Source organism: Notechis scutatus, chromosome 11 (assembly GCF_049901735.1).
Source record: "Notechis scutatus isolate UNSWTSFEM ecotype Mainland chromosome 11, rNotScu1.2, whole genome shotgun sequence".
Lineage (NCBI taxonomy): Eukaryota > Metazoa > Chordata > Lepidosauria > Squamata > Elapidae > Notechis > Notechis scutatus.
In genome coordinates, this window is record NC_142019.1 from 18016042 (window position 1) to 18032060 (window position 16019).

The 16019-nt window shown below is 48.3% G+C and overlaps 1 protein-coding gene across 2 annotated transcripts in view; it reads left to right on the top strand.

Annotated features, from left to right (window-relative positions):
* The first annotated feature begins 6208 nt into the window (after nt 1–6208).
* MAP2K1 (mitogen-activated protein kinase kinase 1) overlaps nt 6209–16019 on the top strand; it is a 292757-nt gene continuing 282946 nt past the window's right edge. For both annotated transcript variants that reach the window (XR_015750823.1, XM_087972954.1), the window contains exon 1: nt 6209–6528. Coding sequence is in view for 1 of the 2 variants with exons in the window: in XM_087972954.1 (XP_087829080.1) it covers nt 6449–6528 (80 nt within the window). In the remaining variant the exon portion in view is untranslated. The remainder of the gene's footprint in view (nt 6529–16019) is intronic.

Here is a 16019-nt window from a genome sequence, read left to right on the forward strand (position 1 = left end):
TACTATATTCTATTCTATTCTATTCTATTTTCTGTTCAATTTTCTATTCTAATTCTAATTCTGATGTGGGATTAGAAATGGATTTCCAGAGGAAACAATTGCAGACTCTGGTGACCCTGAGGATACAGATAAACCTCCAAGTGCTTCAACGGCTCTGTAAAAGGATGCAAATGACCAGCTATCTGCAAAGGGTATAAATCCTTCCATTCGCCACCATCCAGTCAGAGCAGAAGAAGCTTCTTGGATGAGAAGTGAAATGTCTTCAAAGAAAAAACAAGAAAGCCCAGTTGCCTCTTGAAAAAAAGCATGTGTCTTTATGCCCCAAAGATGCTTATTTCAAGAGGCCACTGGCCACTTTTTCTTTTGGAGACGTTTCGCTTCTCATCCAAGAAGAGTCTTCAAACAAAACGTCTTCAAAGAAAAACCAGAAAGTCCAAAGTTGCCTCTTGAAAAAAAAGCATACCTTTGGGACAATCATGACTTAGGCTCTAGTTGACTAGAGGACTGAGAATTCTCCAGAGCCTGGAGAATTAAATCCAAATGTTGAGACCTCTGACTTAGAGGACTGAGAATCTCCCAAGACATAGAAATGCCAGGTTTTCTCCTGCTCAAACCCCTTTTAGAAGGTCGTCGTCAGGATGGCAAAAAAACCCAGGAAGAGGCTTGTTTAGGTTGGGCACGGAGGCCGGGTCCTTTGGCCGGTATCAAAAAGAAAAAGAAAAAAAATTAGTTTCATCTTGGAAAAGGAGACAACCAGGTAATCCCAGGGTGTGGGGACATGCTGGGAAAACCAACTTCTGCCCTGCTGGTAAAACTCGTCAGGGAGCAAGCAAGGCTGTTCCTATCCTTTACTGCAGTCAAGGCAAACCAAGCTGCTCCAACGCAGGAAATGCAATGCTGTCCTACACTGCAGGGGCGTCCTTCATGGAGATCCCCCTCGGTCTCCTATCCCAGGGGTCTCCAACCTTGGCCACTTTAAGACTTGTGGACTTCAACTCCTTTGCTGGCTGAGGAACTCTGGGAGTTGAAGTCCATCAGTCTTAAAGTGGCCAAGATCCCCACCATTCCAGGTAGCTTGGTTGAAGGAAGCCCAGCCCAGCCAAGAGGCACCATCACGTGACCTGAGAGTAGTTTTGAATGAGGAAGAAGTCACCTCTGCAGAAAATTATCCCGCACGCAAGAGTGCGCACAAGTGGCTTTGTTTTTTTTCTTCAATTTATTTGTGTCTTCCTCATTGTAAAAAAGTTGGTCACCTTACCTGTGATTTATCACTTCCCCTGCTGGCTGGGGCATATGAGAGTTGTAGTTCTTTAGACTTAATACTTAGAATAACTTTATTGTCACTTTGAATGTACACTAATCGGCATACATTGAAATGAAATTCTGTTGCATACAGCTCTCAAAAGGGCCTCTACCTCCAATAGACACTACATTAACCTTCAAATTTCTAGGTTCTATTATATCTCAAGACTTAAAAGGGACACCTAACATAAAAAACGTCATCAAAAAAGCACAACAAAGAATGTTCTTTCTGCGCCAACTCAGGAAGCTCAAACTGCCCAAGGAGCTGCTGATCCAGTTCTACAGAGGAATGATGGAGTCTGTCATCTGCACCTCTATAACTGTCTGGTTTGGTTCTGCAACCCAACAAGACAGACCCAGACTTCAGAGGATAATTAGGACTGCAGAAAAAGCAATTGCTACCAGCCTGCCTTCCATGGAGGACCTGTATACTGCATGAGTCAAAAAGAGGGATGTGAAAATATTTACAGACCCCTCACATCCCGGACATAAACTGTTTCAACTCCTTCCCTCAAAATGACACTATAGAGCACTGCACACCAGAACAACTAGACACAAGGAGTTTTTTCCCCAAACACCATCATTCTGCTAAACAAATAATTCCTTCAACACTGTCCAACTATTCACAAAATCTGCACTACTATTCCTATTAATCTTCTCATCACTCCTTATCACCCATCCACTCCCACTTGTGACTGCATGACTGTAACTTTGTCGCTTGTATCCTTACGATTTATATGGACTGTTTCCTAGTATGATTTGATTGCTTATTGTACCCTATGACTATTATTAAGTGTTGTACCTTATGATTCTTGATGAATGTATCTTTTCTTTTGTGTACACTGAGAGCATTTGCACCAAGATAAATTCCTTGTGTGTCCAATCACACTTGGCCAATAAAGAATTCTATTCTATTTCTAAACATCACAAAATAAATACAAAATTATGCATATACCAACATATATGACAGAGAGTATGTTGTATATTATATGACAAAGGATGTTGTCTTTGCGGAACAACACACGTTTGAATGAACTAGACACAATTGTTTCCATTACTGACCTGTCACAACGGAGCTTGTCTTTTTGACAGCTAGTGTAACAAGGGTGCCATAGCAACAGAATTAACACTCTGGTGATTAAGAACACTCTGGCTTAAGGCGATGTGTGAAGACGGCCACTTTTGTTGCCTCTAAGAATATTAAAATCATGAAGGGATTGGATTCACAGACCACTGCATCTCAAGGACAATGCAACACATCTGCAGTGCAGGTACTCCTCGACTTATGACAGTAATTGCGATCAGGCTTTTTGTCACAGTGATCATACAGCCCAAGGCACATGACAATCCTCGCAGTCCTGCTTTCTGTCCTAACCCTAGCACTGTGCAGGTCGTTAAGCAGGAAGAGGTGCAATTATAGATTGTGTAAAAATGAATAAATTTACAATAGAATTGCAGGAGAAGGAAGAAAAGACTATTCGGTCTGGGAGAAATGGTATGTTTGGTTAGATAACAGAAGAAAAGATAATGCAAAATGTAAATGTAAATGATGTGTGTGTGTGCGTGTGTGTGTATATGTATACACATACATATATACGTATACATATACATATACATATACATATATGGAAATCCACAAGCCTTAAAAAGCTTCCAAGGCTTGGAAATTCCGGTCAAGGCGAATGCAATACAAGGAGTCCTCCACTTACGACTGCAATTGAGCCCGACATTCCTGTGGTTAAGCAAGACATTTGCTAAGTGAGCTTTGCCCCATTTTACGACTTTTCTTGCCATCGTTAAGTGAATCGCTGCAGTTGCTCACTTAGTAAATTGGTTGTTAAGGGAATCATCTGGCTTCCCCATTGATTTCGACGGTCAGCAGGTTGCACAAAAGTGACCCCAGGACACTGCAACCGTCATAAATATGAGTCAGTTGCCAAGCGTCTGGATTTTGATCCCGTTACCCTGAGAAGGCAGCAAAGGTTATTAAGTGTGAAAAATGGTCATAAGTCACTTTTTAAAGTACTGTTGTAACTTTGAATGGTCACTAAGTGAACCATTGTAAGTTGAAGACTACCTGTACTGTATACAGCCTGATTTTTTGGGGGGCGGTTTACAAAGAGTAATGAGGGTGCCCCTCACCAAACAATCCAGCATGTTTTCATCCCCACCCACCCCCCCGCCAGGATAAATGGGACAGTCCATCAAGAGCCAAAAAGCCTGGGGGAAGTGTGGACCACCTAGCTGAAAGGGGGAGGGTGGCAGAGGGAGGGTTGGAAACGCCTGGAGAGTTTGGGGGGGGGTGTCCCTTTTCTCCTCTTCCTCCTCCCCCCTCCTCTCCCCTCTTCCTTCTCCCTCCCTCCCCCCTTACCTCCCTCCCCTCCTCTCCCTTGTCCCTTTTCTTTCTCCTCCTCCTCCTCCCTCCTCCCTTTCTTCTCCCCTCCTCTCCCCATCCCCCTCTCCCTCCAGCCCCCCTCCTCTTCCTTCTCCCTCCCCCTTGTCCCCTCTCTTCTTTCTCCTCCTCCTCCTCCCCCTCTCCCCCTCTTCCTCCTCCCTTTCTTCTCCCCTCCTCTCCCCATCCCTCTCCCTCAACTCCCTTGCCCCCCTCTTCCTTCTCCCTCTCCCCTCCCTCCCCCTTGTCCCCTCTTCTTTCTCCTCCTCCTCCTCCCTCCCCCCTCTCCCCCTCTTCCTCCTCCCTCCTTCTCCCCTCCTCTCCCCATCCCCCTCTCCCTCAACTCCCTTGCCCCCTCTTCCTTCTCCCTCTCCTCCCTCCCTCCCTTGTCCCCCTCTTCTTTCTCCTCCTCCTCCTCCCTCCCCCTCTCTCCCCCTCTTCCTCCTCCTCCCTTCCTCCCTCCTCCTCTCCCCATCCCTCTCCCTCCACTCCCTTGCCCCTCCTCTTCCTTCTCCTCTCCCTCCCCTCCCTTGTCCCCTCTTCTTTCTCCTCCTCCTCCTCCCTCCCCCTCTCCCTCTCTTCCTCCTCCCTTCCTCCTCCCCTCCTCTCCCCATCCCCTCTCCCTCAACTCCCTTGCCCCCTCTTCCTTCTCCCTCTCCTCCCTCCCTCCCTTGTCCCTCTTCTTTCTCCTCCTCCTCCTCCCTCCCCCTCTCCCCTCTTCCTCCTCCCTCCCTTCCTCCTCCCTCCTCTCCCCATCCCTCTCCCTCAACTCCCTTGCCCCCTCTTCCTTCTCCTCCTCCTCCCTCCCCTCTCTCCCCCTCTTCCTCCTCCCTTCCTCCTCCCCTCCTCTCCCCATCCCTCTCCCTCCACTCCCTTGCCCCCCTCTTCCTTCTCCTCCTCCTCCCTCCCTCTCTCCCCCCTCTTCCTCCTCCCTTCCTCCTCCTCCTCTCCCATCCCTCTCCCTCCACTCCCTTGCCCCCTCCTCTTCCTTCTCCCTCCCCCTCCCCTCCCTTGTCCCCTCTTCTTTCTCCTCCTCCTCCTCCCTCCCCCTCTCCCCTCTTCCTCCTCCCTTCCTCCTCCCCTCCTCTCCCCATCCCCCTCTCCCTCAACTCCCTTGCCCCCTCTTCCTTCTCCCTCTCCTCTCCCTCCCCTCCCTTGTCCCCTCTTCTTTCTCCTCCTCCTCCTCCTCCCCTCTCCCCCTCTTCCTCCTCCCTTCCTCCTCCCCCCTCTCCCCATCCCTCTCCCTCAACTCCCTTGCCCCCTCTTCCTTCTCCTCCTCCTCCCTCCCCTCTCTCCCCCTCTTCCTCCTCCCTTCCTCCTCCCCCTCCTCTCCCCATCCCTCTCCCTCCACTCCCTTGCCCCCTCTTCCTTCTCTCCTCCTCCTCCCCCCCTCTCTCCCTCTTCCTCCTCCCTTCCTCCTCCCCTCCTCTCCCCATCCCTCTCCCTCCACCCTTGCCCCCTCCTCTTCCTTCTCCCTCCCCTCCCCTCTCCCTTGTCCCCCTCTTCTTTCTCCTCCTCCTCCTCCCTCCCCCCTCTCCCCTCTTCCTCCTCCCTTCCTCCTCCCCTCCTCTCCCCATCCCCTCTCCCTCAACTCCCTTGCCCCCCTCTTCCTTCTCCCCTCTCCCTCCCTCCCCTCCCTTGTCCCCCTCTTCTTTCTCCTCCTCCTCCTCCCTCCCCCTCTCCCCCTCTTCCTCCTCCCTTCCTCCTCCCCTCCTCTCCCCATCCCTCTCCCTCAACTCCTTGCCCCCCTCTTCCTTCTCCTCCCCTCCTCCCTCCCCCTCTCTCCCCCTCTTCCTCCTCCCTTCCTCCTCCCCTCCTCTCCCCATCCCTCTCCCTCAACTCCCTTGCCTCCCTCTTCCTTCTCCTCCTCCTCCCCTCCCCCCTCTCCCCTCTTCCTCCTCCCTTCCTCCTCCCCTCCCTCCCCATCCCTCTCCCTCCACTCCCCTGCCCCCTTCCTTCTCCCTCCCCCTCCCTCCTCCCTTGTCCCCTCTTTCTTTCTCCTCCTCCTCCCCCTCCTCCTCCCCTCCTCCTCCCTTTTCCTCCCCTCCTCTCCCCATCCCCTCTCCCTCCAACTCCCTTGCCCCCCTCTTCCTTCCTCCTCTCCTCCCCCTCTCCCTCCCTCCCCTCCTCCCTTCCTCCTCCCCCTCCTCCCCATCCCTCTCCTCAACTCCCTTGCCCCCTCTTCCTTCTCCTCCTCCTCCTCCCCTCTCTCCCTCATTCCTCCTCCCTTCCTTCCCCTCCTCCTTCCCCATCCCTCTCCCTCCTCCCTTGCCCCCTCTTCCTTTCTCCTCCTCCTCCTCCCTCCCCTCTCTCCCCCTCTTCCTCCTCCCTTCCTCCTCCCCTCCTCTCCCCATCCCTCTCCCTCCACTCCCTTGCCCCCCTCTTCCTTCTCCCTCCCCCTCCCCTCCCTTGTCCCCCTCTTCTTTCTCCTCCTTCCTCCTCCCTCCCTTCCTCCCTCCCCCGCCCCCTCCCCCCTCCTCCCCCTCGGCGCGGCGTCTCCCCCGCATTCCTGGCAGCGGAGCCGGAAGCGCGGCGACGGCTGGGCCGAGCCCGGAGCACATGCGCCCTGCGCGCCTCCCGGCCCGAGGAAGGGGGAGCGCCCCTTCCCCTCGCCCGCCTCCCGCGCCTTAAAGCGCCCCCCGAGCGCAGCCGCCCGCCCCGCCGCCGCCGCCCCCGCGCCCCCCACCCCCCCTGGGCTCGCCCGGCGGAGGAAGCCCAGTCGCCCTGCCCGCGCCCGCCGCCGCCGCCGCCGCCATGCCCAAGAAGAAGCCGGGCCCCATCCAGCTGAGCCCCGCGCCCGACGGCTCCGCCATCAACGGCACCACCGCGGCCGAGTGAGTGGGGCGCAGGGAGGGAAGGAAGGAGAGAGGGAAGAGGAGAGGAGAGGAGGAAGAAGGGAGAGAAAGGATAGAGGGAGGAGGGAAGAAAGAGGAGGGAGGAAGGAGAGGAAGAAGAAGGAAGGAGAGAAAGAAAGAGGAAAAAAGGAAGGAGAGAGGGAAGAGAATAGGAGAGGAGGAAGAAGGAGAAAGGATAGAGGAAGGGAGGGAAGAAAGGAGGAGGGAGGAAGGAGGAAGAAGAAGGAAGGAGAGAAAGAAGGAGAGGAAAGAAGGAAGGAACGGGGAAGAGAATAGGAGAGGAGGAAGAAGGGAGAAAGGAAGGAAGGAGGAAGAAAGGAGGAGGGAGGAAGGAGAGGAAGAAGAAGGAAGGAGAGAAAGAAGAGGAAAGAAGGAAGGAACGGGGAAGAGAATAGGAAGGAGGAAGAAGGGAGAAAGGATTGAAGAAGGAGGAAGAAAGAGGGAGGAAAGAAAGGGAGGAAGGAGAGGAAGAAGAAGGAAGGAGAGAAAGAAGAGAGGAAGAAGGAAGGAAGGGGAAGAGAATAGGAGAGGAGGAAGAGGGAGAGAAAGGATTGAAGAAGGGAGGGAGGAAAGGAGGAGGAGGAGGAGGAGGAAGAAGAAGGAAGGAGAGAAAGAAAGAGGAAAAAGGAAGGAGAGAGGGAGAGAATAGGAGAGGAGGAAGAAGGGAGAGAAGGGATTGAAGAAGGAAGGAGAGTAAAAAGGAGGAGGAGGAAGGAGAGGAAGGAAGGAGAGAAAGAAGAAGGAAGGAGAGAAAGGACGAAAGAAGAAAAGAGGGAGGGAGGGAGGGAGAAAGAAGAGAAAAAGGAAGGGAGGAACGAAGGAAGGAGAGAAAGAGGAAGGAAGGAAGGAAGGAAGGAGAGAGGCAGGTAGGGGAGAAGGAAAGAAGGAAGCCGGTGCGGGCAGCTCTCAGCCGCGCCCTCGCCCGTCCGCCCGGCTTTGGGCTGCCTGTTGCTGGAGGCTCCGGGCGGCTCCTGGCGCTTCTTCCTCGTCTCCGCGCAGCCGATCCTTGGCTGGCCGAGCGAGAGAGCCGCTGCGCTCCGGAGAGGCATCGCCCGCCCTGGGCTTCTCGCTTGCGGGAAGGAGCCGCCCGTCCGCCGGCTGGGCAGCCCGGGGCCGCCGACGCCACTGGTGCGGGGCAGCGGGGCTGGTTGGCCGTTCCGGAGCGCCCTTTAGCGAACCGAGTGGGACCTTGGACTCCCCATTGGTCAGAAATATGGTGTAGGGTCTCCCGCTTGGGCAGGGGGTGGGGGTTGGACTAGATGACCTTCAAGCTCCCTTCCAACTCTGATTATCTGTTATTCGGAGCTTGGAAGTGGTGAGGGTCTGCACACACACACCCCTCCGCAAAGCAGGATCCTTGGGGGGGGACCCCCCTTTTGCAGCCCAGAACCCCCCCCCTTGCTCTCTCTCCCCTCCTCTTTTCCTTCTTCCCTTCTTTGGAGGAAACCAAATCCTGGCTTGATCCTGGCTTTACGTTATTTGGGGCAGTGCGGTGCTTAGGTCAAAACCAGGGTGTATCCTTGGGATGAAATGAGATTTAGGTGGGGGATTTAACAGGATTTCAGTGCTGATATCCCGCCGGATGAGAAAAAAACAAAACAAGGCCATGCAGATTTGACAAATAATACTGGTCTTTATTTAGGAAGCTGGTGCTTGGTTTCTGATTTAGAAAGGGGGTTTCACTTTTTTCTAATGTGCCCAGGAACCAGGGATCCAAACTATGAATGTGATGCTTGTATATATTCTAACAGATTAACAGAGTTGGAAGGGACTTGTAAGTCATCTAGTCCAACCCTCTGCCCAAGCGAAGGTGTTTTTTCCCCCCCTCTGCATTTGCTTCATTTGATGTGAAAATGTTGACTGGCAATTGCCAGTATTTGTAGAATCTGTGGCCAAAAAGTAGGCTTTCGAGTTTGCAGGTCAGCTGGTTGGGACAGATTTAAACCATATCAGTGGAAGTGCTGGGGTGCAAGGTAGAGAAAGAATGTAGGTTCTGGGCAGAAATTTTGGTTGTAATAAACTTTTCCTTTAAAAAACAACAACCCATAAACACAAGGTTGTATTTCTCCTTTATTTAGCCTTTGTGGAGGGTAAATTTTTGCAGTATTTTTCCATTATTTGTTTCACTGTAATTTCTTTGTTTGCTTTGCGCTCAAGAGTTCATGAGAGTCCAACAGCTTACAAGTTTAATAAATTATTGTTATAGTTTGCAGGAAAGTTGGAGAAAAAACAGAACTGCCTGCTGGAAATGTACTGATCTGATTATTGGTTCTTGATTTGGCTCTCTCTCTCTCTCTCTCTCTCTCTCTCTCTCTCTCTCTCTCTCTCTCTCTCTCTCTTTCTCTCTCTCTCTCTCCCTCCCTGTCTCCCTCTCCCCATATATATATTGGATTAGGTAATGGAAAATTAGGAGCAAAGGAGTCATTCTGCAATGGGGGGAAATCAGCACTTGACTTTTTCAACAGTTGCCATTGATATTGGGTAGTGATAAATAAATCTGGAGTTTGAAGTGAGAATAGTGTTCCTTCTGCTTTGATGCGTGGCCCAAGTAGGGCACCAGGTTGCTGACAGGTTTTGCTTCCAGTCTGCTTTTAAAAGGTTTATTTATTTTAGAAATGGAAGCTCACACCCTGCAAAGCAAACTTGAGCCCAGAGGGCGACTTAACTGCGAAAAAAGCGAACGCCATTTTAAGCTGCCTCGGGGTGAGAAGCCGTGATTCTCTGCTTGATCGATGGTTGCGCCCTCCCCCTTTGATTATTTTGTCCCGTTCTGGGCACTGAGTGTTGATCATATTGGACAAATGGGAGCAGCCAAAGTGGAGAGGGATCCAGAAAGGCAGCCTGGAGCAAATGTCGCAGATCCTCTGAGAGCCAGGAAATATCCTTACCTGCCATGCACTCGGGCCGTGTTCAGTGTAATTGTTTTGGCACCCTGGCTATTGCGGAGGCTGTGATGGTGGCATCAAGCTAGAAACCGTCGTTGTGTGCAGTTCTGGCTCCTGCCTTCCTGAGACGGCATCCAGCAGGAGTTTGAAGTAGAAGACGGGTCCCTTCCACATGGGGGGATTCGGCAACCTGGTGCCCTAATCGGGCCACACTTCAGAACGAACACTATCCTCATTTGAAACTCCAGATGAATTATCACGGCCAACAGCAGTGGCAATTCTTGAGAAACTCAAATGCTGACTTTCTCCATTGGAGAAACAACCGGCTTACATTCCTAATTCTTTCTTTCTTTCTTTCTTTCTTTCTTTCTTTCTTTCTTTCTTTCTTTCTTTCTTTCTTTCTTTCTTTCTTTCTTTCTTTCTTTCTCTCTCTCTCTCTCTCTCTCTCTCTCTCTCTCTCTCTCTCTCTCTCTCTCTCTCTCCCTCCCTCCCTCCCTCCCCCTCCCTCCCTCCCTCCCTCCCTTTCCCTCTCCTCCTCCCCTCTCAGGAATATATGGATAAACTATCAAATTCATATCTATCCATCCATCCATCCGAGACAGAAATAGATGAATAAACTATCAAACTTGTATGGCTGCCCATCTTACAAGAGGTGGGAGTGACTCCAGCCAGCATATAGCCAAAAAAATAAAACAAAGTCATTGACTAACAATTGGACAGTCTGTGCCGAAGTGTCATAATCCAAACACTTTTAGAGAAAAGGATCCAAGACCAATATTCAGTTCTCAGCAGTATTTCCAGAACTGTTGTTTTTACCAACTTTCCTCCAAATAGTAACCGTAATAATTTATTAAATGGTAGGATCAAGCAGGATTTGTTAACATATTAAGCCCCTATAGAGAACAACCAGTTGGCAAAATATGGAATAGCAGGAGTGTCATCCTTCCTTTCTTTTGGGGTAGAGATTGGGGTAGAATTGGATCCCTGATGCAGTTTGCAAAGGAAATGCAAGTGATTCGTCCAGATTTTATTTAACCAGTCTGATACCCTCCACCCCAAAAAAAGTACTCAGGAGTGAGAGAGCAGAGAAGAACTTTAACTAAAAACTGCACATGGCATGGATTATTTTTTTTAAAGATTGCATTTTGACCTCTATATTTTGTCACCATTTGTTAAGACTGGAAATGCAGAAATACAAATTAACAGCTTGCAGAGCAAAATGCCACCATAATCCATAGGTATTCCTAGAAAATAAATTTGGAACTATGTTCTGAGATTTTGCCTAAAAACATCCTGATTGATCCCAAAGAAAAGACCAAGGGAATGATCACTATAATTCACGTTTTGCCTTTCTGTACTGTAAAATGGAGGTGAGGTGAGCAGAATCTAGGGCCACATTTCTTGATCTTGACAAAGATTTGTGGACTTAAACTCCATGCTGGCTGGGGAATTCTGGGAGTTGAAGTCCATGTCTTTAAATTGCCAAGATTGAAGAACACTGTTCTACATTTAATTCCACCAAAAGGCTGAAGACACTTGAACCTTTACTGCTTTTTCCAAACCAAATGTTATCCAGGTTTGCTGCTTGAGTAGATGACAGAAACTGTAATTTGCTGCATTTCAGAGGTGGAAATCTGGTTTGAATCCCCCTACAAGCAAACTTTCTTTGAATGTGCAAATTTTCAGATTATCCAGGGGTGTTGCATTTTTTTTAAAATACTGTGTAGATTATAATCTTAACCTATTGCAGAATAAAACATGTACATTAAAATGTTCTTTTTAAGAAACTCCCAATTGTTGAAGAGGGGGTGTGGGTGTTTCATGTGTAATTTGGCAGATGTGCTTTGGAACAGTGGGAGCATTAATTCCGTCCCATCTGTCACTTATGAAAGCAGCCACCTCTGTTTTTACAGCTGCAGGAAGCAGTCTGGGATGTGGCTGCTTTAATGAGTCACCCAGAGATGCTAGGTTTATGCTTTCTTGCTTTTCAAAATATCGGTCACAAATTGATTCTAAAGCATCACACAATCCTAGAATAACATTAAAGTAATACACCTACCCAAGATTAGAGTAGAAGAAATTGAAGTAAAACACCTGAGAAAATACAAACTTTTTAGTGTCAAAATAATATCGATAATATATAGATAAAAAGCTGTAAAAACCAAAAACAGCTCTGTGAACTAAAATAGAATACACAGGGCAGCTGAAGTATTTGTATTAGATTTGATTTATACTCTGCCATTCCTGGTATGATAGGATCAGAGTCTGGTCTCATTTTAGTCATCTGGCAGCCGTATCGATGAATTGTTATGCAACCATCGTAAAGGCAGGCCCATGTATAATACATTAAACATCTGGCAGTTACCAGAACATGGATCGTGGAAAATATCCCGTTTCTTTTATGTGCTACATCAGAGATTTCCAAACTTGGCAATTTTATTTCTGGGAGTTGAAGTCCACAAGTCTTAAAGTTGCCAAGGTTGGACACCCCTGAACTAAGGCTATCTTCTTCCACAAAAGGAGACACACGCGAAGCTGCTTCTTTCCCTGTCTTATACAGCATATCATAATATGATATAATATCAGAGGTTCTCATCAATTTACAACCGTTTGTTGATACGAAATGATATTTTGAAGTTATGATGGAGCTGGACAAAGTGGCTTATGACTCATCCTCAAAGTTCCGCTTGCACCACCCACGGTTGTGTGATTGTGATTCAGGCATTCGCAAACTGGCTTGCATTTACTAAAGTTGCAGCGTCTGGTGATCTCATGATCACAATTTGCAGCTTTTCCAGGTGGCTTCCAACAAGTCAATGGGGAAGCCTGCAGGAAAGGTTGCAAATTGTATCATGTGATGTCTCGCTCAATGACAAACAAACGTGGCAAGGAAGTCAAGGGTGTGTGGTCACGTGATGCCTCACTCAACAATTGCACACAATACGTTTTCTGGCCCCACTTGTGGCTGTACGTCAAGGGCTACCTATTATAATGACTAAAATGAAAGCATCCTGTATACCGGAAGTGATGGAATGGGCATATAATTGGTCCCGAAAAGCCTTGTAGAGGCTTTTTCCAATCCTCTGGGAGGCCGAAAAAGGCCTCAAACCAACCGGGGGGAAAAAATCAGCTGTGAGGCGCATGCATGTGCAGTGAGGTAAGTTTGCCTGCCGCTCGCGTGCCAGCACAAATGGCTCTGCGTGCCACTTGTGGCACGCGTGCCCTAGATTCTCCATCACAGCCTTAGGGTATCACTACGAGGGATGGTTGCCACTCCACGCTGACCTTCCAAAGTCCCCACCCAATTGGAGTGGGCCAGCAAGGAAGAATGGGTTCCCCTTACAGATCAGTCAGGTTAAGTACAAAATAGGCAGGGGTTCAAAAATCCCAGCGACCGGTTCACTGCCCAGTTGCTGGGTGGGCGTGGCCTACTGGAACTTCTAGGAGGGCTATTTTTCGCCTTCCCCAGAGTCCGGAGGCTTCCCTCGGGCCTCTGGGAGGGCGAAAACGGCCTCCGTGGCCACCGGAGGCCCTCTGGAAGCCAGAAATAGGCCCGTTTCCGGACTTCCGGTACTTCTGCCTCTGGGCAGATCCTGGACTTACCTGCATCGAAAATGGGCTGCGTGGAGACTCCTGGGCAGGGCCAGCCGGTCGGTTCAAAGAATGGTTCGGCGAAGCAGATGCAAATTTAACATCCGGTTCTCCTGAACCGGTCCGAACCGGTAGAATCCCAGCCCTGAAAATAGGTCTTGGCAGTCAAAAAAAATGTCAAGATGGCAGCCTCAACTGACCCCTTTTTAGATGAATTCCAACGAATCGAACATTTATTTCAGACCCATCTCTCTACTACCATATCTCAGTCCTCCAAAATGGTGCTTCTTGATAGGTGGACTTACAGCCTTTGGGGAAAATTGTCTTCTAAGTAAATCTAAGAAAATATGTTCCATTCCTAGAAGTCGTCTAATCTAACTACTTTTCAGCCATCCCAAGTAACAGCCTGAATTTCTCCCAAAATTCTTCCTCACCGAAGGGACTTGGGAGCGTTGGGAGTTGCTTGAACTTGGCCAAAAGTACCCCATGCTTGTTTTAAATCTTGCAACTTGCCCCTGTTGCAGGTTGTGTGCCGTTTAAATAATCTGGATTTTAAAACAGTCTCTCCTAGTTCTTCAAACAGAAATAAATACAGTTGGTTGCTTTGCCAACGGCTGTGGAGGTTGTGAGATTTATATGAAGTGACAATATGGCGGATTATAGGACAGATGGCACCGATTGGGGGAGGCTTGTTCTGAAAGCAACAATTACCTTCAGTCTGACATGAAATTGACATGCATTTCATTTCAGTGGAATAGAATAGAATAGAAAGCAAAATAGGGTGGGGTGGGATGAAATAGAATAGAAGAACAGAACAGAACAGAACAGAACGCAGAGCAGAATAAAATAGAATGGCACTCAGGATGGGGTGGAGTGGAACAGAACAGTAGAACAGATCAGAGTAGAATAGAATGCAGAATGTGGGTAGGTGGAATGGAATGGAATAATATAACAATAGGATAGAACACAGCAAAGAGGAACAACGCAGAATGGGATGGAGTGGGACAGAACAGAATAGAATTCTTTATTGGCCAAGTGTGATTGGACGCACAAGGAATTCATCTCCAGTGCATAAGCTCTTAATGTACATAATATAATCATAAGATACCAATATTGGAAAGGCAGTAGAAAAGATAAGAAAGATAATAAGCAATACAACCCTACTACATGGGTAAATATCCTTAGACATAAGGCAGTATTGTAGTAATTAAGTGTTCGGGAGAGTGATGTCACGTGCTGGTGGCGGAAACCGTTTTTGTGTCTAGTTGTTTTGCAGTGTTTCTCAACTTTAAGAACATTTTTAGCTGGCCAATTTTTATGTACGTTTGGTCATAGAGAACACTCATTGTGGACTGATGCCCAGCTATATTTTTTTTTGTGGTCATGGGACAAACAAACAAGGGCTTCTTTCAAGCTCCCCTTGTTCCAAATGGTGGCGTATTGAAACTGCCCCAAGAGCAGCTCAAACCTGGACTGTTTTTCCCCCCAAATTTGGAATATCTGAAACAGCCATAGGGAAATTTGCACCCCCTATGGTCTTATTTTAAATATTAACCAAATAGTTATGAAGAGTAATGCATCTCATCCAACATAGGATTATATGCAGGCAATCCTCAATTTACAACCTTTCATTTAGTGACGGTTTGCAGTTATAGCAGCATTGAAAAAAAATAAGAAAAAATTACTGCTTCTCATATTTACGACCATTGCAGCATTCCCGTGGTCAAAATTCCCGTGGTCACGTGATCAAAATTCAGGTGCTTAGCAACTGACTCGTATTTATGACGGTTGCAGTGTCCTGGGGTCACGTCTCCTTTTGTGACCTTCTGACAAGCAAAGTCAATGGGGAAACTGGATTCACTCCCCGAGTTACTAATTTAGAGCTTCTAGTGGATTATAGAAGGAACAGATCAGACCCCCAACCCTTGTTTATCCATGGAGACCGAGTGGAGCAGGTGGCCAGTTTTAAGTTTCTGGGTGTTACCCTAAAAGAGGACCAGACCTGGGTTGCTCCCATTGCAGCCCTGGTCAAAAGGGCCCAGCAGAGATTAGACTACCTGAGGCTTCTCAGAAAACAACAACTGAATGAGAAACTGCTGGTGACCTTCTACCGCTGCACCATAGAGAGACTTTTAACTTACTACACCTCTCTGTATGATTTGCCATTTGCACAGAGGCAGATAGGACAGCACGCCAGAGCATGAACGTCATTGCCCAGAAGATCTTGGGTTGCCCTCTCCCCTCTTTGGAAGAGCTTTATAGCTCCCGCTGCCTTAAGAAAGTTCAAAACATTCTCAAACATCCATTTCATCCTGGGCACCCTTTTTTTTTTTTTTTTTTTGAACTATTACCATCTGGCAGACGGTACAGAATAATAAAAACAAGGACAAATAGGCTGAAAAACAGCTATTGGTGTGTCGGGGTTTTTCGGTTCAATGTGTGGAGGGTGAAGTACGTGTGTTTGTGTTTTATTTTCAATGTGCACCGAAGATGGTGTTTGATTTCGTTGTACAAGGTGCAATGACAATAAAGTAAACTAATTTAACAACTGCAATGATTCGCTTAAACAGCTGTGGCCAACAAAGATGGTGAAATGGGCAAAACCAAAAATGTATTGCTTTGCAGCAGAAATTGTGGTCATAACTTGAGGACTACCTGTATACAATTCCAAGCAAACAGTTTTCATCACCCTTTGATCTCTTTCTTCACCCTTTGAGCAAATCCACATTTGTGCAAGGGGGTTCTGTCTCAGGTCCGCTTGCATTTATATCAGTGGAAAAAGTTGGATGGGGAGGGGAATGAAGTGCAAAACTTGAAATTATTCTGCTGAATTCCCACGCATTTTTGAGAAGGTAGGAGGCAGTTAACAGTTCCCTTGGCATGAGCAATTAATGAGGAGGTGGGGGAGGCTTTTAAGGGGAGGAGGGAGGGATTCTGGAGACAGCCTCATACATTTTTCAAGGGCAACATCTTTATCCTTGACTGCCTAAGCAG